The sequence below is a fragment of the Sinocyclocheilus anshuiensis genome, unplaced genomic scaffold, assembly GCF_001515605.1.
Source record: "Sinocyclocheilus anshuiensis isolate Anshui unplaced genomic scaffold, SAMN03320099.WGS_v1.1 scaffold824, whole genome shotgun sequence".
NCBI classification, from domain to species: domain Eukaryota; kingdom Metazoa; phylum Chordata; class Actinopteri; order Cypriniformes; family Cyprinidae; genus Sinocyclocheilus; species Sinocyclocheilus anshuiensis.
Genome location: NW_015551064.1, coordinates 403,514 through 426,764, shown reverse-complemented (window position 1 = coordinate 426,764; position 23,251 = coordinate 403,514). Strand labels below are relative to the sequence as shown.

Here is a 23,251-nt window from a genome sequence, read left to right as displayed (position 1 = left end):
TATATATATATATATATATACTGTATATATATATACACATATGGACATTATGTAACAGATCAGTTGTTCTGTCAGATATATGTATATATCTGACAGAACAACTGATCTGTTACGTAACGTCCATTAATGTCTTTTTAAATATACTGCTAACAATGTTTTAATATACTTTTAATATACTCCTATTCTATTCTGCAAAATGTCACTGACAGTTGAAGACTGGCGACCTTTTAGCAAAGTCACAGCAGCACTACAGTGCCAAAAGATAACTTCCAATCACTTCAATTCAGTATCCGAAAGCTATCCTAGGAACATTATTTTTTTGGGAAGCCACTTAAACTGACTAGAACCGACAACATGAGGAAAAAGAAGGAAAATGCACAGAAAGAAAAAAAGAGACAGTCAATGAGAAAAAGAGACGTGAAATTAAAAAGAAGAATGGTTCTGGTCCATGTCAGGGCTCCATGGCAACACCATATCTAGTAATATTTCCAATCAGACCTTGCACTCTGGGCACTCTGCACTATCTAATCTTCAGCCTAATGACATGCTGCCTTGTGGAAATATTTACGCTTTCCTCTTGGAAATGATAACCACTTATTAACTCTATATTGGCTCATTAAATCCTGAACTAAGCATATAATCCATTATATGTGATGGAGGGCCAAAAGACGGCCTAATTAAAGATGGTGGATCATTGCAAGAGGGTGTCAGTAGCTGGATTTCCATCCAAATGTTTAGCATTTTTTTAAAATATATTTGGGAAAATTCTACAAAAGAGAATGCAAAACATTGCACATTATACAGAAGCATCATGTTCCTTTTTTTCCTAAAAAAAGAGCCAAAAGGTACCCAAATGGTGAAAATACTGCATCTGTTTTGCAAAAAGAAAAATATTTCCATCAACTTAGCCTAGTGCATAAACCTTATGCAAATTTTGAGAGATTATATGAATATCCTGTGTTTATATTCAGGTTTTCTTCACAAATTGAAAATGTGCATAAATGGCATGGAAACCCAGCAACTGTCCATATGAACTGAACGACCATACAAAACATCCAGTTCTGGGATGCGATGTAACCTTTGCCTTTAAAAGAGAAATGTGTAAATTTTAAGAATGCAGAATTACAGTTATTTATCACTTGGAGGGTCTAATTAATCAGCCCTGAAGGCACGAGAAGATGAACTCTGTTTACCACTAAAGCTATTCTGGCTGTTTTGGAAGTGGCCATCAATCTCCAGCTATCTTTAAAAAGGAAAGCATCAATCTCAAGAGATGTTTCAATCACCCAAGAGACGGCTAGTCAACTACTGAAAAGATTTCTCTTCTCCTCGTTCTTGTCTCTTCAAGGTGAAGTTTTCCCCAACTGAAGGGATGACCCTGGGGAAGCGTGATATTAATGTTTTAAAATATTAAAAATTCTAACAAAAAATACACGTGACTCCACCCTTTGCCCCTGCTGTTGTTCTCAATTAACAAGTTCAATTAACCTGTGCAACTGGGTGCCTCTAGATACATCAAGACCTCATTGGCCTACAAAGATGGCAGTCTAAATGAAAGCATTTTCCTAGGAGTGATTTTCATGGCACACATGATCCCCTATGGTGTGGCGAAATAAACGGATTTGTTTTTAGATTGATTTCTAAGCACAGAATGTGTTCTTCTCCTTAACCATTATCCCATTGACTCCGAGCAATAATATTACTCAGTTTATCAACACTTTTACTTTTGATACCAGCAATCGTATTAGCCAATTACCTCAGTGGGAGGCCAGTATTTGCCCTGCACAGTTGAACAGTCTTCCTGACCTGCAGGGTGACATTGTGTGTTTTCAACTCATCTAAAACAGATTCCAGAACAATTAGTAATACAGAACCAAACACTCAGGGAAAACTGATGGACCTGCAAGGCTGGTATCAGGCAAGACAACTGGAAATGCTGTCCTGGGCCATGTGATGAGGGGAGTCCACTAAGGTCCTCTTTAATATAGCCTATTCATTTCTATTACTCAACCTCTTGTAACTACATGCTTTTTTTTTAGTCTAAAGGCTTGTTCACACCGGGACGAATATCGTGCGTGATTATCGCTGACGTTTAACGCCTCGTGACTAAACAAAGGGCGCCAATGTGAGTGTGCACACTGACGCGCAAAACACGAGGTGTAAAAGCGTCATTTTTTTAAAAACGCCTCGGACTCGTTTTTTTGGTTTGACGCCGCGTTAAAAACTGTCCGACCAATGAGATTGGCACTTTTGTTAACGTGCCTGGAGCTGCTGAAGTTACAGTAAAACACGACTTGGTGGCGCTCAAGCACAAAACGGTCTTGCCGAGCACACATTGATACCTAATGACAAAGAGGAAGTAAGTAGACCATGAAGATGCATCGAGGCAAGATGAATGTAGAGCTGCTGGTCTCATTGGTGTCTGAACACAAAGGGCTTTATGACAAACGCGACAGCGAATACAAAAATCTCTATAAGAGGAAGTTTTTCTGGAGAGGAACTGCAGATCAAATAGGATTCGATGTGTACCGGGGTATTTCTGTTTTTCATTAAGTGCCATCTAATGTCAGGAAGTGAATTTGCACGTTCACTCGGCTCATCGCCAGCGAAAATCGCTTGGGTATGAACACAAAAGACGCGTCGAAAAACGTCGGCGATAAGCGCGCGCGATAATCTTCCCGGTGTGTACGAGGCTTAAATATAAAGTTCATTGTGACCACATTTCTTAAACTGTAAAGCTGACAAAAATAGCCATAAAATTAGTCCATATTGTTGTGATATACTTAAAATCTACTGAAGTCACAGATTAGCTTTGTGAAGGGACATTTAAGCATGAACCAATGAATCATTGAGAACCCAACAAGTCCAATTAGTTTTTGTTTTTGTGAACCATATACATTGATTCATTGAAAATATTTGACTCAAATGATCCATTCACTTATGAACTTAATTTATGATATATTATTTTTTTTTTAAGTGAAAAGTTCAAAACAATGTTCAGTTCATGAGCAAATAATTCTTTTGAATATTTCACTGAATTGACTAAACCAGTTTACAAAACCGATATGAACGATTTGATCACTGAAGTAGAATTGTCTGATCTTTTGAGTCAATTCTTTTCAACTAATTGGTTTATGCAGTTCACAAAACTAATATGAATGACTTGTTCACTGAAGTAGCGATGTGAACCGGATCAACCGGTTCATTGAAAAGATTTGGCTCAAAAGAACTTCAGTGAACAAATCATTCAGAGTGGTTTTTATGGACTGAATCAACCAAAAAGATACAATTAAAAATAACAATATGTTCATGAATATAGCATCACTACTTTAGTGGACAAATAATTTTGATACAGTTCACAAATTGTACTGAACCAGATCTCAGTAACTCTATGGTTAAATGTCTCCTTTAATAACCGAACAATATCTTATGACTTTAATGCAATAAATATAAGCAGTTCAATTAGTATAACTTGAACATATTGAGTTACGTTTATTCTAAACTGCCAAAACCAGCTTATTTTGAGCTATACACATCTCAGCTACAACACACCCAATGAGCGTCTCCTTTATTCCCATTCGATCAAATTAAATCAATTGAAATATTTTTTTTTCCTTCACTAGTGGCATCTCAGTCACAAAAAAACCACCTTCTAATCTTTTAAGAGGACAAATCATTCTCATTCCAAGCAACTTAAAACTTACAGAAATCTCTCCCTTTGAATTGCAGGATTGCTTTGGTTGCTTTTATTTGACTTCAAATACTAACTACAGCATGAACAAATAGCATAGAAGTGCAGACTGTGAAGAAGCATATCATTGGTTAGACCTACTGAACAGATATGCCCTATGTTTGATGTTGGACCTACTGAACTTAGTGTTTTGAATTTGAATGGACAGAGGCATACTAGTATATTATTCTACACAACACTAGCATATTACTTTTACTATTTCTGCCATATGCTTTTCTGAATGCAGCCTAAAGGCCCCAATATACTTCAAGCGAAATTGAAAAAACGAACTGGTGTGACATCATTTAGAACAAAATCAGGCCAAAATGAAGTTCGTTCTGAGTTTGTTTCGGGAGTTTGAAACAGCTTGATAAAGCAAACTTTGTCAAAAATGGTTTCTAATTGAAAGCAACACTGACACTGTTTTTTCATGATTAATATGGCAAAGCTGCTTGTTTTAAAACAAACTATTGTATGAAGTGGTACATACATAAACATTATTAAAAAATAAGAAAAAAAATTACTTGACTAGAGTGCCAAATTGCAAAACTGGTGCAAAGGTGTGGTCACATTTACCATTACTCTATGAAATTTCGCAGTTGAATTCCATTCATTTCAATAGGAATCCATGTGATTGGGAGTTTTGTGTGAGGGTGAAAAAGTTCCCCATGCAAATTTTTCTCATGTGCAAGTTGGCCATGTGAATTTGCTGCTCTGACATATAGAAAGCTGTTTGGTTTGAAAGTGACTTCTGTGTGAGCGGTGCCTCATCACTACACTATTGACAATGGAAAATGGACCACTTTTTGTGACCGCACCTTAAGTGAAGTATGAAAATAAGAACTTTGCTGCGAGTATATCGAGGCCTTTAGTGGCGTAAATGAGACATCTTATTTGGAGAATGAACTAAACTAACAGGGACAGGTCATTTGCGAAGGAAATGAATAAACAAGCTATCTCATTTGTGAACAAGGATCTACTGGTTGACAGTAAGGGAACAAAAACTAGCAGGTTTCATTTACGATGCACACCTAAGTCCAGAAAACCAGTTTTACGCCACGCCAACCTGACTCAGACAAATAACGTATGGTAACTAATATACTAAGTGTATTTGTCACCTTGAAACTTTGACTTTGATATGGAACATAATATCAAAACACTATGAAAACAAACAGTACTATACAAAATCCAAGCCATCCTGTGGGGCCCTGTAATGACTCACAGAGAGTACTTACCCTAAGAAAGGACAGGTCACGACTGCGATCGATGCTGGTGATCTCGAGGTTCCCCATCACCACCTCGCAGTTCTCGTAGTATTTACGAAGGGTCCGATACTGCTGGTCCAGGTCTGACAGAGTACTCAGTTTATTCTCCGTGCCAGTACATACTGCAAAAAGAAAAAAAATGAAAGAGAGAAATTACATTCTGATGGTGCAAACAACAGATGCAGGAACTGCTTGGCGCTTCAGTCCATCCAGCAATGCAATTCAATCAGGCCTGAAGTCCCAGAAGCCTCTAAGACAGACAAGGAGCCTCCAGTCCCAGACGGACAACTTGACAAGTAATTAAACAGAGCCATTTCTGTTCATCAAACACCTTGCACCAATCAAAGACATTTGCCATATGTTGCATCAGCTGGCATTGCCTTTGAGCCAAGAGTGTAAGCCTCCCTCTCACGCCTCATTGAACCACTGTCACAACATCCACGAGCACATCCACGCCTATCCCATGCCACCCGCTCTGTGGCCAGCAGGGAGGCGATAGAGCCAGTCCCTCCAGCCGATATGAAGACGGGGTTTTACAGCTCCTACTTCATTGTACCCAAGGAAGGCGGTGGGTTACAACCAATCTTGGACCTGCGTTTCTTGAACCGGTCCCTTCACCGGGTACCGTTCAAGATGTTGACGCAGGAACGCATCTTCGGGTGCATCCGTCCCCGAGATCGGTTTGCAGTGGTCGACCTGAAGGACGCGTACTTCATGTGTCGACCCTTCCGCACCACAGACCATTGCTGTGGTTCGCGTCCGAAGGACAAGCATATCAGTACGAGGTCCTGCCCTCCGGGCTGTCCCTGTTGCCCCGTGTCTTCACGTAAGTTCGTTGAGTGGTGTTCTTCTCACCGAGAAGACCCCCGAAGATGCCCGATCAGAGTCGTGCTGTCCTTTTTTGCAGCAAGGGTTGGAGCGAAGGCTGTCTCCCTCCATCCTCAAAGTCTATGTCGCTGCTAACCATGACCCTGTAGAAGGGAAGTCGCTGGGGAAACATGACCTGGTCATAGCGAGATCCCAATTTCGTCGGTCATCCGACGTGAAGTGACGTCTCCGTTCCCTCCTTCAGGGAACGAGGGTTACCATACGTAACCGAGACGTTCAGTCTACCTCAGATTGTTGGTGGAAAAAAAAACAGAATTGTTCCCCTACTAAAAATACACATTTTGAGAAAAATATTAAGATGAGGAGAATCTGAAATAAGTTCAGGTCAGGTGTTACACTTATGTGTTTTCAATAACCCTTAACATGCATTAGAGTGAAGGAGGTATTATGAAGGAAGCTTAGTGGTAATAAACATTTATTGCACCTTCGGGGGCTCCGTTGTGAGATTACAGGTAAATTGTGGGATATAATTTTGTTAGGGGGAGGTTTCATTCTATACCATATCTGACAGGTAACCCACTTTAAAAAAGGCCAACAACATCAAAATCACACGGGAGGCTAAATATACTCACGGATTAAGCCACAAAATATGTTTTTCCACCAACCTGCTTAGAGTTCACTGCAATGGAAGTAAAATGATGTTAGAATTTTCATTTGTGATCATTTTTGAGCTTTAACTTCCTGACCTTTAGGAGTTATGTGGCACTGTGTGTTTCTGCTATGCTCTTTATACGCACACATTTTATGTAAATAAACCACAGGTAAACATCATGTAACATCACGGCATACTTGATTGCACACTACTTTGCCATGGGCCACAGTACGATGTTAAAATTAAGCATGTCTACTTAAAAACCCCCTAATTTGTCTTTTTCAATAAAGGAGAACATAGTCGTGCTGGAGATGCTGCCCCTCAGCAAACCTCCTCTCTGATGCACACAATGCAAAGAACACAAAGCAATAGCATCTTTATTTCCAGTTTATGCCTCTGACTGCAGCTTATAAAACATGAACAGCACAAAGCTTTGAACATTTTTCATGTATTTTTCCAGACATATGGTGTTTTCAGAACAGATTTAACAACCTCTGCAAAAAAAAATAAAAAATCTTTTTTTGAAATATACTTTTTTAAAAGACATGGTTGATGTTGCTTCGCAGCTTCTGCAGTTTTATAAACAAATAAACCAACAAAAAAAATCTAGATTGAAAATGGGTAGCTTTGAAACATTTTTATTTAGTTCTTTATGAATTAATTTTCCTACTCCAGCATGCTGAAGCATACCTGATTCAATCCCACCACAATTTCTAATGCATTTCATCAAAGAAAAAAAATGCTCTCTTTCCTTACTCAGTCACAGATACACACACAAAACTGTTTATCATCCCCCCATAGTTCTAACTCCTGCCGGCCTTGCATTTGTCAGAGAGGTGTGTGTATGTCCGACATGACCGGAATACATAAAGCATTTCCTTATCACTGTGAAAGATGCCTTTAGAGCTGTGTCTAAAAGGTGCAGCCAATGGGAATTTAAATTGCATGATAGTAAGTGCATGTTTACTTAAATCACATGATGGGAAATCAAAAAAAAAAAATCATAATAATAAAAAAAAAAACTGTCATTATTTACTCACAGAGAAAACTTCTCAAATGTGTGAGACTTAACCCCGATTAAACCCATAAAAGAGATCTAGTTTGACAAGGGACCAAAATATTTGTCAGCACACAAACAAAATAGCATTTTTTATATCATTTGAGTTTCATATCACACCCACTAATAAACAACATGGCATAAACAAGACCTCAATTCTCATCAATTCTGACTTCACTCTTGTATATTTATAAATATTCTCATTGGAATTAAACACTTCTCTATTAGTCAATGCATTTCATAAGTATTGTGCAAAATGACTTCATCAGTGAAGAACTGGGTTTATTGAACATCAATATAAGCGAGAAAAGAAGTCGGCGTCTCTAAGGCTTATTGGACCCACAGCAATGGCAGAAAAGGTCATGCCAATAGCGGGCAACTCATTGAACTAAATAAAGTTGCAAATGTCACTTCCTGAAGTAAACATCATCAATTCATCGGCTTAGAGGACGTGAGCTGATTGGAGGATCAGAAGAGCCGATCACTGGAGGGGAATGGTGATTGTGTGATTCATGCAGTCAGGTTTGGTCACCTGTTAAGAGGGCATCTGGTGAAGGACCAAATGGTAATAATGACAATCATGATTGCATCTCTGCGTGACAGGGCTATGGTCCGGTAACCATGTCCTCTACTGTCCCAGTCACTAGTCTACAGGTCTGCCCTCTCCATATGGGACAGGCTGATATTAGTATCATAAACACTTTAGCAGGCCGACTGAGCACTGGAGCTTTGAACTCACCCGTGAGGTCAGGACACGGTGACATTAACAATTGTCTGAAGACTTGTGCACCTATAAATAATAGGTTTATTGCTCTCTGAAGCACCCGAAGAGACCATTTATCAAGTAAATGTCTCATGAAATGATCATGAAAATAGTATCAGATTCACTAGAGGGCTTAGATTAAAGTTGGGTTAAACGTTTTAAACTGGTTTTGACAGGATGCCATTAGCTGTCAGCCCAATTTTTGTTTTAACAGCATATTGTGGCAATTCACCCAAAAATGTTCACTCAGAATAATTCATTAAAAAATGACAATTCTATCATTATTTACTCACTCACATGTTGTTCCCATATGATTATCTTTTAGTTTCTTGGCAGAAGAAAAAAAAAACTCATTGGCTGCTCGTGCATACAATAAAAGTGAAAAATAAATGATTCAATAAACAAATAAAAAAATTATAAAACAAAATAGTCTTTAAATGCTCATAATATCTTTTCAAAGCCTTCTGATACACATAAAAAAAAATTTTGTCTGTCACTTACTTAGAGCTATTTTATGATTTCAAATGACTTGGAATAGGTCACAATAGTCAAATGGATCACTTTTATGACTCTTTATGGTGATTTTTTTATTTTTATTTTTGCTTTGCTTCAGAAAGGTAAAAAGACAGTCATACAGGATTAGCAACACAAGGGTAAGTAAACAACAGAATTTAAAAATTTGAGTGAATTATTTAAAGATGACAATAAAAGTAAAAATACAATTGATACGCTATGGTATTTCTGTATCGATGACATCACAGTGTTCGTGAAAGGGAAGGGGGCTTATTTGGAGAGGGATATTTCATTCTACAGTATACAGTCTGTGCCTCAGACTCTTTGTTCCTGACCACTGGCCTCCTGCGTGTCTGGGAGAAGGACAGTACAGTCTGAAAGCAAACAAGCTCCTTTATCTCTCGTTTTCTTTTTTCTAGGTCTCAAAATGTGAAGGCAATGTAATAAGAGTTCACCGTGTTCTCAGTCGAATGAGCTGTGCTAACCGTGGTCCACACCTTATTACCCATAACCCCATATGCCATCTCACTGACACCAGGCAGAGAAAAAGACATACCTCTGGGACAAAAGAATGTATCAGGATGGAAACTTCCACCCTAAAAGGCCTCAGCTTATTCTGACAGGAATTCGAAGGGAATAGGCTTCGGTTTATTGCATTCGCAGTGAGAGTGAAACAACTTTGACTAACTGAACTGTTTTGTTTATAGGGCTTCTTTTATATGCTGAATATGTGGTCTTATATTATCAGACATAGAGAAATAGATTTACATTTACAATAATCCATTATAAGCAACAGCATTTAGTTGAAATACAAAATTTCAAGCTAGATTTACAGTATACAGTTAAATGTTTGATACATACAGTGTAATCGCATAGTGCCATATATATAATATGGCATCTCAACTGCTTGATTTCTTGTATCGTTGCAAAATGTAAACTATATTATTGCCCAGCTCTATTTTCTTGTTCATCACTGTGAAGCTGCTTTGACACAATCTGTATTGTATAAAGTGCTATTGAATTAAAGGTGACTTGACTTGACTTAACCCTATCAGCAGAGCAGGACATCTATTCAGAAGTCTCCCTGCATGGGTGACGTGGAGGAAAGCCACAAATCCTGAGGCACAGAGACCGCTTAAACCAAGGACAGGCCTGTATTCCCATCCTCCCATCTCACGGAGGCCCAAATCCTATTTTTGGTGATGTTGATCAAGTCATAAATCCATGTCATCCGCTAAAAGCAGGAATATTTATTATCACAGGCCCATCACATGGAGGCCGCAACCAAAGGCATTTCATTTGCTGCTGTATGGTAACTCTCACAGTTTCAGAGCACTAGGTCATTGGCAATTAGAGAGTACAAGAAATGTGCTGACAGCTGGTGGGAACTCAGTTTCAAAAGACTGTCTTTGTGTCTGAGAAGCACTTCTGTTCTGTTTTCGGCGTTGTCTCGGGCTGGTCTATCTGTGCAGACATCAGACGGGTGTGACTGAAACCCTTCCTAATGGCTTTTACAGCACATTTATGGCAGAGGCGCCCCCGTCATCAATTACCCCCCTGCCTGCTTGGAGTGTCGTGGTGTATCCTTCATGCGGGAGGCCGTCTAATCCTTTCACGTGGCCTGTTAAATGAATCTTCATCTCATAAGCGAGCAGTCCTCATTAATTACAGCGGCTTGAGCCTCCGGCTCCTCCCCCTCTTCCGTTTCAGTCATTAAAAGGGGGAAGGATTTCTCCGGCTAATTTTTCTCAGGAATAGAATGTACATGAATGCTGAGAGGGAAAGGGACATCTTCCACTGCAAGGGAAAATAAATCTCATGTGTGTGCATGTGTTTGCGTGTGAGTGTGTGTAATGTGGGACTGATAAAGAGGAGGAAGAGGCAGGGAATAAATAAATGGCCCGTCGATGCCGATTTGGAGCTTTCAGACCAACTTCTTGGCTTAAAAGAGGTTAGTGGCTCCCTAGTTCCAGATCTGCCACTGCACACTGCAGAAAATATCTCAAAGGTAACAAGAAGATTCTGAAATGGATTTCATGCAGAAAAAGTTTTTTCCACATGGCCAAGGTGAATATACAAAATCATTATGTTATGCATCAATATAGATAACAGCTGGATTTATATACAAGAAAATGTGAACGTCACATGCAAAACCTTGCTGCCACAATGCTTGGGTGGTTGCCAGCAGGTTGCCATGTGGTTGCCATATGATATATTATTGGGATTAAAAAAATAAGTTAAATTGCTTATAAATATAAGCTTCACAGCATTGAGCATCAATTATGTCAGAAGCTCCACTAATTAGAGAAAAATGTAAAAATAAAACAAAACAAAAGACATCAACAAAAACAAAACACACACACACACACAAAACACATAGAAAAAACAAAGCAAAGCAAAATAAAACAAAACAAAAGTGTGTACCACTAAGCACCACTAATTTGAAACAAACAAACAAATAATTATTTCTCATCTCCCTCATATGGTCACTAGAGACAAGGCCTTCAAAATTAGATTGTTATGCAGAATGTCCCAGATCGTCACGCTATGCATCCACTAATCCTTGTGCTCCCACAGCAATGGGCGAGCTGTTAGATGTACCACTAATCTCTGCGATCCATCACTGCAGACCACTTATGACAGGGTGGGCTATTCTTCTCATTTCTCTATTCACAGCTCACTTTAAGTCTTACCGCTTGTAAAACTGGGATCTGATCACATAACATTTCTATTCCTCCCCCATGCTAATTTCATCTACTTCCCCTTGTCACGGTCTTATGACATCATCTGCATTGAAAAAATCAGTCTGTATCTCTATTATATTTAAGTTGCTGCAAGAAACCAACTGTACCCAGTAAAGTGGTCACTGTGGCACATTTAAACAGAGGAGTGAAGTGCAATCATCTCGCTTACTGCATTGCAGGGTTCTGCGTCATTCAGAATTGAACAGAGAACACTTTTTAAATTAAATCCAGAGCAATTCCTGAATATAATTGTAGAAATGCACATATTAAAATTAATAATATCAATATATAATAGGAAGATATCAATATAAATTTGATGCAACATAGCATTATATGAACTGCTACGTATGTGTGTTCAATTTTCTGTGGGTGTGGCAAACTCAATTTAAATTCCAACTCATGGATTGAAAGGGATTCAATTTCCAACCTTGCTGGAATAAAATATATGACTTCAAGACAAATATTCCAGAATCAGCAAACTCCCATTTTCTCTCAGTGCGCTTTCTAATGGAAGGCACAAAGTGGATGAATGACTCTAGTATACATCACAACCTGCCTGAAGGCCCGTTTTATATCATAGCCGTGAGCTTTATGTGTAAGAGACATCATGACAGATGGGTTGGGGGGTTACGCAAACGCTTTAATGAAAGCGGGATCGCATCAGTATCCCTGACCTCTTCCATCACGAACATGCAGAGCCAGTACGGGATGACATTAGCAGCCTGTAAGTGAGGAATATTACTCCATCTCTGAGACTTTACACGCCTTAGCTCTGGATGTTGGCTGTTTCCTTTTAATTTGTGTAGGCCTGTCTTGCTCATTATGCTTTGAATCGATTATAATTCGTTTTAATGCTGCGCAGAGGAATGTAAACTGCAAGTGATTGGAATTTAAAAAGATATACAAACACTGAGCCAATGCAATCTTGGCAGGAACAGCAATAGAATTCAACCGAGGAGGCAATCTGCACTTACATTAGGGGTGGGCACAAATTCAACCTGTAAAATATAATATATAAGGTGGGTGTTATGACCCCGTCTTTTCCTTCTTTACCTGATGGTGGCAGGATAACATCAAAATGTGACGTCACTGTTAATTGGATAACTCATGGGTGGAGAGTATAAATGTTTGGCTGAACTGTCCAACAGTACTTCCTCTGGGAGAACCCAGTTCTTCCGAGGAGTCATTTGCACCCAACTTGTTTTCTTCTTGTTGGTTACTATTTATCAACATTTCTTGCCCATTGGACTGATATTCTCTTTTATTTAAATCCCTAGACACTGTGTTTGTAACAGATCATTTTCTACCGAATAAATAATCTTACAAGTCAAACAACTCGTTTTGTATGTGTGGACCTCTTTATGTGATGGTCGGGAACGAGCTGGCCATGACATAAATTGGGGGCTCGTCCGGGATCCTTTGGAGTAGGAAATGTTGGTGAGTAGCTATGTGATTATTTTTGTGAATGGTCACCTTTTTGAATGAGAACTCCGGTTAGGAAGAGTGTGTCCAGCTGGGTTGTGTATACAATCCTTCCGACGGAACACTGGTTGTTGTTTTGTTTATTATTTTGTATTTTTTTGTTTTTGAGGGTTATTCTGGGTGGAGATTTAATTCTCTGTCGGGGGTACGCTTTCGGACTTTCAGTTTGACTGATCGTAACTGAGTTTAGCGTTTAATGTTGCCCCGAGCCAGGTACATCCTCGAAGACTAGATAGGAATTAGTTAGTGTTTTCTTTCAGATAGGAGCTGGAGTGTCTCAGTTCACGGAGGTGAACCTATTCAGCAAAATTTGTGAATAGATACGTTTGTGTTTTTTTTTGTGCATTCTTTTCTTTCCCGCGAACCTACAATGTGTTTTGACTTGTGGTAAGTCTTTGAAGTTTTTGTGAATGAGTAGGTTACGTAACGGACTGACGTAGTTCCTTTTTGAAGCAGTGGCTTATGGGAAGTGTAGTTCTAGTAAACTCATCTCGCTTGCGTGAGTTGTTTTTTTTTGTTGTCGTATAGGTGTATGTTAGACCGAAGATGTCTTCGGTGCTCGAAGATTTCTTCGCTTGTCCCTCGGAACATTTACTTGAGAGGTGTACGAAGGAGCAATTATTACAAATCGCCGAACGCTTTAGTATCGATCTTACTTCTCAAGATAAGAAACTGAAGGAAACGCTCGTGACAACTCTGAAACGATCACTCGTGGATAGAGGGGTTTTAAAGGTAAGAACTGAGTCTATTGCTCCAAGTGAATCTTCGGTGTTTTCTCCTTGTGATGTTGATGTTGAAAGTGAACTGAAATTTCCAAATATGTCACTGCAAGAGAAACAGCTGTATTTAGATGTGGCGAAAATCTGTGCTGAATGTGAGGATCGCGCTATGAGAGAGAGAGAGGTAGAAAGAGAATTTGCAGCAAGGAAATTAGAGCAACAATTATCTGTACGAAAACTGGACCTTGAGTTGGAGAGAGAACGGGAAGATAGAGCGTTTCAGTTAAAGAAGTTGGAGTTAGAGTTGGAAGCAAAAAAAGCAGAAACTCCGCGAGTTGATATGCCTTTTGTTGAATCGCATCAGTTGGCAGGTTATGAACCGGTGTTTGATGTTTACAAGAATGTGAGATTAGTTCCGCCATTTTCTGAAAAGGAAATAGAGAAATATTTCTATAACTTTGAACGTGTTGCTTTATCTTTGAAATGGCTGAAAAGGTTTTGGACTTTATTGTTACAATGTGTTTTCACGGGTAAAGCCCAGGACGTTTATTCTGCTCTCACCCTGGAACAGAGTGGCGAGTATGATATTGTGAAATCTGCTGTGTTACATGCATATGAACTCGTGCCTGAGGCGTATCGCCAAAAATGTAGGAGTTTTAATAAAAATGATGAATGCACTTATGTTGAATTTGCAAGGGAAAAGGAGAATCTATTTGATCGATGGTGTACTTCAATGAAAATCACCACTAAAGAGCAGCTAAGAGAATTGGTGCTTTTGAAGGAGTTTAAGCACTGTGTTCCTCATGCTGTGACTACATATCTCACTGAACACAAGGTGAGTAAACTTTCTGAAGCTGCTGTTATGGCTGATGAGTTTGTGTTAACCCATCGTGGATCATTTCAGTTCAGTCAGCCTTAAAAATGACACGAGTAAGTCAAAGTTTTGCTCTCAAAGTCAGACAAAGCCTGTTGTGATGGGGCAAAATATTAAAGTGGCAGTAGTTGAGAAGTCTAAGGCTGCATTTTCAAAAGATATGGTATGCTTTTATTGTAAAAAACCTGGCCATAAGATCTCTGATTGTCTTGTTCTTAAGAAGAAAGAAAGACTTTCAAAACCTGTTGCTTTAGTTGCTACATCCCCACTCACAAATGACACTCTCAAGGAAAGTGATAATCCTTTGTCTCGTTCCTGTGGTAAACCTGCTATGCAGAGTGTTACTCGCTCTGTTGATTATGCACCCTTTATCACTGTTGCTTTATCTTTGAAATGGCCGAAAAGGTTTTGGACTTTATTGTTACAATGTGTTTTCACGGGTAAAGCCCAGGACGTTTATTCTGCTCTCACCCTGGAACAGAGTGGCGAGTATGATATTGTGAAATCTGCTGTGTTACATGCATATGAACTCGTGCCTGAGGCATATCGCCAAAAATTTAGCAGTTTTAATAAAAATTATGAATGCACTTATGTTGAATTTGCAAGGGAAAAGGAGAATCTATTTGATCGATGGTGTACTTCAATGAAAATCACCACTAAAGAGCAGCTAAGAGAATTGGTGCTTTTGGAGGAGTTTAAGCACTGTGTTCCTCATGCTGTGGCTACATATCTCACTGAACACAAGGTGAGTAAACTTTCTGAAGCTGCTGTTATGGCTGATGAGTTTGTGTTAACCCATCGTGGATCATTCAGTTCAGTCAGCCTTAAAAATGACACGAGTAAGTCCAAGTTTTGTTCTCAAGTCAAGACAAAGCCTGTTGTGATGGGGCAAAATATTAAAGTGGCAGTAGTTGAGAAGTCTAAGGCTGCATTTTCAAAAGATATGGTATGCTTTTATTGTAAAAAACCTGGCCATAAGATCTCTGATTGTCTTGTTCTTAAGAAGAAAGAAAGACTTTCAAAACCTGTTGCTTTAGTTGCTACATCCCCACTCACAAATGACACTCTCAAGGAAAGTGATAATCCTTTGTCTCATTCCTGTGGTAAACCTGCTATGCAGAGTGTTACTCACTCTGTTGATTATGCACCCTTTATCACTGAAGGAACTGTGTCTTCATCTGGTTCGAAGGAAATTGTGTCAGTGCGTATTCTCAGAGACACGGGAGCTGTGCAGTCGTTTCTTATGGAAGGAATTTTGCCTTTAACTTCTGAAACGGCTACTGGAACCCATGTATTGGTGCGGGGTTTTGAGATGGGGTTTGTTGAAGTGCCTTTACATCAAATCCATCTTTCCTCTGCCATAGTATCTGGCGACGTTGTAGTTGGTGTCCGTTCTGCACTTCCAGTTCCTGGGATTACGTTTATTCTGGGAAATGATTTAGCTGGGGGAAATGTTTGGGGAGAGAGTAATGTGGCAGCTCCACCCATAGTAGTATCTGTACCCAGAAAATCTGATGCTGAAGACAAAGAATTCTCTGATTTGTTCCCAGCTTGTGCAGTCACTCGATCGATGGCTAAAAATTGGGATGACGAGGTTTCCCTCAATGACACTTTCTTTCCTGCTGTTGATGCCCATGAACTAAAATCTGATGTCTCTAAAAGTTCAGAACAGAAGGACTTAAAGGTCTACCTTTTGCCAACTTCTGATCAGGAAGAATTTACTGAACTGAAAAATGAATCTGTTGATGCATCTGAGGTTATGCCCACTCCTGAGAACATTAGTACTGATCTTTCTAATCTTGATGATTGTTCTTTGACTTCTCTTTTACAGATCTCTCGAGAGGAGCTAATTCGAGCACAACAGACCGACGACACACTTAAGTCCTTATTTTTTGCAGCAGGGTCTAACAGGGGTTCTGATGATCTTTCTTCCTTGTATTTTCTTGAAGATGGTCTTCTTTGTAGGAAGGGGATTATGTATAAGGATAATGTGAAACCAAAAACTCAGATTGTAGTTCCTTTGCCATTTAGAGTTCCTGTGCTGAAATTGGCTCACCAAGGACTTGCTGGTCATACCGGAGTCCGGAAAATGTATGATCGTATTATGCGACAGTTTTATTGGCCTAGAGTAAAAAGAGATGTGGCCAAATACATACGATCCTGTCATACGTGTCAGATTACCGGTAAACCCAATCAGAAAATACCAGCTGCTCCATTACAGCCTATTCCTGTGGTTTCCAACCCTTTTGAACATTTGATTATTGACTGTGTTGGTCCTCTGCCACGGTCTAGGGCTGGTCACCAGTATCTTTTTACCATTATGTGCCAGACTACCCGTTATCCTGCAGCTTACCCATTGAGGTCTATCACCACTAAGTCTATTTTGAAAGCCCTCACTAATTTCATGTCTGTCTTTGGTATTCCCAAGATTATTCAATCCGATCAGGGTTCAAATTTTATGTCTACACAGTTTTCAAAAGCCTTGCGTCAACTTGGAGTCACCCACAATGTTTCTAGTGCTTACCATCCACAGAGTCAGGGGGCTCTTGAAAGGTTTCATCAAACCTTGAAGTCTATCTTAAGGTCATACTGTGTGGAACTTGATGCGGATTGGGTAGAGGGTCTGCCATGGATGTTATTGGCTATACGTGAAGTAACCCAAGAAAGTATGGGCTTTAGTCCAAATGACTTGGTGTTTGGTCATTCAGTACGAGGACCTACTGCTGTTTTAGCTGGTGAATGGCATACTGTTCTTCCTGGTCTGAACATCTTAACCAAATAAAATACTTATTTTTTCGTCTAGCGGAGGCTAATTTGACCATCAACCTTGCTAAGTCTGAGTTTGGAAAAGCGACTGTTCCATACTTGGGTAAAATCGTTGGAAACGATCATGTATACCCCATTGGTGCTAAAGTAGAAGCCATATGTAGTTTTCCTATTCCTACCAACCGACGTGAGTTACGTTGATTTCTCGGAATGGTAGGTTATTATCAGAGTTTTTGCCAGAATTTTGCCAGCGTGATTTCTCCTTTGACTGATTTATTGAGTGGCTTTATTACCTCTTCCTACTAACCCGTTTGAAGCCAAATTTACTGGGCCTTATAGTATAGCTAAGCATCTTTCAGATAACAATTATCTGTTGAATACTCCTGATCGTCGGAGGAAAGTTCAGGTTTGTCACATTAACTTGTTAAAATTCTATGTTGCTCCGGGAAGTTCTGCTTCTGTTGGTGTCGTGACACCATGTGGTCCTTCTAATCTAGAACAACAGTCAGTGGTTCCTTTTCCTCCTTTTTACAGTATAAGTGGTGATGCTTCCAGGAATTTTGACGAGGATGGGAATCTTCTTTCTCAGGAAAAAGTAGATGGACGACTTAACAACTCTAAAATTCTTGCTGATTTGCCCTGTCATTTGTCTTATTTGGACGAGAAAGAAAGAAATTACATTATTGCGTTAGTAATGTCCTTTCCTTCACTCTTCCTTGATGTTCCTGGTCGTACCTCTGTCATTGAATATGACATTGATGTAGGAACTTCCTCTCCCATTAAGCACAGCGCTTATAGGGTCAATCCAGTAAAACGATAATTATTACAGCGAGAGGTGAACTATTTACTTAGTCACAGATTGGCTGAATCTAGTTTTAGTTCATGGAGCTCCCTGTGTTTTAGTGAACAAACCAGATGGATCATATCGATTTTGCACCGATTATCGAAAACTTAATTCTTTAACCAAACCCGACTGTTTCCCTTTACCTCGTATTGACGACTGTGTCGATCATGTTGGCTCTGCCCAATATGTGAGTAAGTTTGACCTTCTGAAGGGGTATTGGCAGGTGCCTTTAACTGCCCGAGCAAAAGAGTTATCTGCATTCGTTACCCCGATGCCTTCCTGCAGTATACGGTAATGCCTTTTGGGGTCCGAAATGCCCCTGCTACTTTCCAGCGTTTGGTGAATCGTATATTGTATGGAATGTCCGGATGTGAGGCATACCTTGATGATGTCGTCTTGTACAGTTCTTCCTGGTCTGAACATCTTAACCAAATAAAAGACTTATTTCTTTGTCTAGCGGAGGCTAATTTGACCATCAACCTTGCTAAGTCTGAGTTTGGAAAAGCGACTGTTACATACTTGGGTAAAATCGTTGGAAACGGTCACGTATACCCCATTGGTGCTAAAGTAGAAGCCATATGTAGTTTTCCTATTCCTACCAACCGACGTGAGTTACGTTGATTTCTCGGAATGGTAGGTTATTATCGGAGTTTTTGCCAGAATTTTGCCAGCGTGGTTTCTCCTTTGACTGATTTATTGAGCCCGAAGGTTGTTTTTCAGTGGTCTGAGACATGTCAGCAAGTTTTCGAAAATTGTAAAGCTTTATTGGCAAATGCCCCTATTTTGAACGCTCCAAATTTCGAGAAGTCTTTTAGTCTTGAAATTGATGCTAGCGCTTGCGGAGCAGGTGCTGTTCTCGTGCAAGAAGATTCAAACGGAGTTGAACATCCTGTTAGTTATTTTTCAAAGAAGTTCAACCGTCATCAACAGGTTTACTCCACTATTGAAAAGGAAGCCCTTGCCCTTGTACTAGTGGTACAACATTTTGAGGTATATTTGGGTTCAATTGCTGCCCCAATTATACCCTGTGTGTTAGTGAACAAACCAGATGGATCATATCGATTTTGCACCGATTATCGAAAACTTAATTCTTTAACCAAATCAGACTGTTTCCCTTTACCTCGTATTGACGACTGTGTCAGAGGTGGAGTGAGAGATGCTTCATGGATCGAGGGACTATATCTTTGACCTTTTTGTATTGTTCCTTCATATGTTGCTTTTATGTTTTTCTCTTTCATTCTCTCTTTGATTTTTTGCAGAATCTTTTTGGGGAGGGAGGTGTTATGACCCCGGTATAAATGTTTGGCTGAACTGTCCAACAGTACTTCCTCTGGGAGAACCCAGTTCTTCCGAGGAGTCATTTGCGCCCAACTTGTTTTCTTCTGGTTGGTTACTATTTATCAACATTTCTTGCCCATTGGACTGATATTCTCTTTTATTTAAATCCCTAGACACTGTGTTTGTAACAGATCATTTTCTACCGAATAAATAATCTTACAAGTCAAACAACTCGTTTTGTATGTGTGGACCTCTTTATGTGACGGTCGAGAATGAGCTGGCCGTGACAGTGGGTGAAAGGTTTGGATGAGTGATAAAGAGCAGGGCTAACAGTATGAGCTATTAGAGCCATCAAGGGAAAATATTGCTCTCTTAGATTACTAGGCAATGCGGGACACACTCACACTCACACAAGTTTTGAGATTTCATCTCATCATTTTGGCACTTCAGACAGTGATCCTTGCTTTATGTTCTACCTTGGTATCACAAATGTGTGCGTGCCAAACAAACTGCCATACCACCGTTGACCATCATTCTAGATTGGTTTCTGCTTGCAAGTGATGTCAAATACAAAGCTGGTTTGATATACTTTCAGATCTGAGTTTTTTTTTGTCATATTAAAAGTGAAATGTTTAATTTTGGTGCATTAAAATTGCAATAGTTTTTCAAATAATTGGTTTGAATTGATTGCTTTCAAAAGGTAACCCAAATCACCACTGTGGGACTGGGTATCTGTTAAGTTTTATTCATTCAATTCAGGTCCGATTTTGATTTAGTTTGATTTAATTCTGGTTCACTTGGGTATATTTATAACGCTCACTCTGCTAATTCTATAAATTATACATGGCAGTGTTTCAAACAGATTCAAAATGGTTACACTTTTTGAACTATTCTTTAAAAGACCTGAATCACAAGAGTCTTTTGTTTTTTTTACATCCGTTGTGCTGCAAGTTTGATTCACTAAAAGAACTGGCTCATAAGAATCATTTATTCATTTGTACACTGTTCATGCTGCATGTTCTTAATTCACAAAATAATCTGTCTCATAAAGATTCATTTGTTTTTGAATCAGGCTATACCGTACATGCTGCAATTCTTGATTCACTAAAAAGAACTGGCTCTTAAGAATCATATGTTTGTGAATCAGGCTACACCGTTCATGCTGCATGTTCCTAATTCACTAAATAAACTGTCTCATAAGAATCATTTGTTTGCGAATCAGACTAAACTGTCCAGATCTTTTAAAATGTTTCTTGATATTATTTTGCACTACTTCCATTCAATGACATTTAATGCAGACTGTGAACTCACATTCTCAATTTAAGTAAAATATGATTTTGAAACACTGATACAGGCATTTTCTAAATTAGTACATTACAACAGTGTTCTTTATGTATGCGGTTGAGTGTGTTAGTTAGTAGAATAATTAACAATTAAGTGTTAAGCCGAAAAATCTATATTTTCACCCAGGGGTCAGCAACCCTCTTTCATCCCTCTGCGGTGGCACCCTGTAGCATGGGTGTACAATACGCGGGGGAGGTGTCCCCCCGACTTTTAATAAAACCTAATCTCTTCCCATGCACTTTTTATCGGGCAATTGTGTTCACGTAGAGGTTTTCAAGGGCCAATGTGAATAAATCTAGATTTAAATTAAAAGAGACAATGTAGTCACGTCGTTTTGGATACGTTATTCTTATCCAAAACGATGCGAACATCACGGAGTGCTGAACACTCTCATGCGCTGCATGTTTCATTCATACTCGAAGCTGGAGGGCACTCTCGTACAGAATGTCCAAAACGGACTCATATGATAGAAGTAACTTTTGATGCCAGGAAATCCCTAATATGGACAAAGGCATCCCGCTATCGCTGTAGCTAAGCTGAATAACAAGCATAAACCTACTTACTGACCTGACTGAGGACGATGGCGAATGATTTGCAGATCCTCATCACTGCTGACAAACATCTTATCTTGTAAAATGTGTGGTAAGTACTGCCGCTCCATATATAAGTGCGATCGTGAATCTCGAAAGTGAAAGTGAAACTAAAATGGATCGTGCATTCAAAAGCAGTTTAGTGGCTCCCTGATACCCGCAATTTATATACAATATAATTACCCAATGATATAACTACGAGATAAATGATTAAAATATGTATTTTCCTCCCATCTCGTATTTATTCCCTTGAGGGGTTCCGTATTACACGTCATTTTCTTTTGGAACACGGTATTGGGACGCGGCGGATATCTCTGGGGGTTCAACATCTCGATGTCAGCTCAACATCGTGATGTCTATCAGCCATCGGCGATGGACGATGGCATCGTCAATGGCATTGACATAGCATTAATTACAGTACAGAAGCTATAAAGTATATCTTCTGCCTTATTCTGTGATAAAAATGGAAAAAAGTGTTTGTAGTATAGTTATTGTCCAGCAGTGTATTTTATTTCTTAGCCAATTAAAAGTAAGAGTTAAGAAAGGTGTTTTTTTTTTGTCAATTAGACATACATAAATAAATATTATTAGGCTTATTGTTATTATTATTATTATTATTATTACTACATTTGACAGGCGATTTCGCAAAACCTGTCGGCGCGTGAAAAATCGGGCTAAAATCGTGCAGTGTGAACTCGGCATAAGGCAAAGTTATCATGTCTGCTCAAGCAGAATGCAATGCCATCTGGTGCCACTAGAGGCGCATAAATTACAAAATACACAACATAATGTTATTTTTAGCAGCATCATATGACCCCTTTCATTTCCTCATTACACCTTCAAGGAGTGCGCAAACAAGCAAATCAGCTACCAATCCTGAAAATGGAAATTTTACAGTGTAATCTGTATCTCTAGTAGAAACAGCCAAGCATGAGCTCTATAAATTAGTTTCATGCTTTAAACAAGGACTGAGCTGCTGAGGGAATATGGATGTGTTGTTATTGTTTGAAAGTGTTCATTACCACATCACCACAAAGAAGCTGCAGGTTAAAGCAATTATAGCCTGGCCTTTGTACGTGCCGAATTGGAGAAATGCTAATTTGACATGTTATTACAGCCCAGCCAAAACATCCCCACCAAACAGAGCCGGGCCATTCCCTCTCCTTCACACTCAGCCTTGGTGTTGAATTACAGCAGGGTTGTGTAGGTGATGGTAATGCAGGTTGAACAGACTCACTACATCTCCGTAACATCGGTAAAAGCTACGCCAGGCCAATTATGAATGACTTGTGTCTGTTCTAGTGCTATTTTGGGGAAAAGGAACAAATAGGTTACATGGTGCAGAAAGAGGATACTATTGAACACAATGGAATGGAGTGAGAAGTCATTATAGCATTGCGAGCCAAAGGAGAATGGGTTTAGTGTCTTTCATTTGAGCTAATCAACCATTTCTGAGAGTTTCAATCCAGTTCCTACCTCTACAGGTTTAACTGTTGTAACTAAGTTCTACTGCAACAAAAAAATCCAATTCAGACCTCTTATGCACAAGTCGATCAAGAAGGTCCTGCGAGTGTAAGGACAGACATGAGTAGCATAGCACACATCCCAGAGGTTCTTTCGGGCTCGCTCTAATTTGTCGTCTTCTCCTGAAGCTCACTGGTTGTGTTCACTGAAGGCTCAGGAGCTGCTAATTGTTTAATCTTCAAGGAGGTCAGTCTCCTCACTTACACAAATTAGCCATGAGCCTGGAGCCATGGAAAATTAGGCCCCGGGCTTTTTTTCTGGCACGGAAACTACTTCCA

General features: G+C 39.4%; 1 protein-coding gene across 1 annotated transcript in view; it reads right to left on the bottom strand.

The window, feature by feature from the left end:
• The window catches only part of LOC107662043 (receptor tyrosine-protein kinase erbB-4-like), a 217,699-nt gene extending 196,218 nt beyond the window's left edge, over window positions 1-21,481 (bottom strand). The window contains exons 1-2 of the mRNA XM_016451903.1: window positions 21,427-21,481; window positions 4,966-5,117 (exon numbers count right to left, since the gene is read on the bottom strand). Coding sequence (XP_016307389.1) covers window positions 4,966-5,117; window positions 21,427-21,481 — 207 coding nt within the window. The remainder of the gene's footprint in view (window positions 1-4,965; window positions 5,118-21,426) is intronic.
• Between the last annotated feature and the right edge of the window lie 1,770 nt (window positions 21,482-23,251).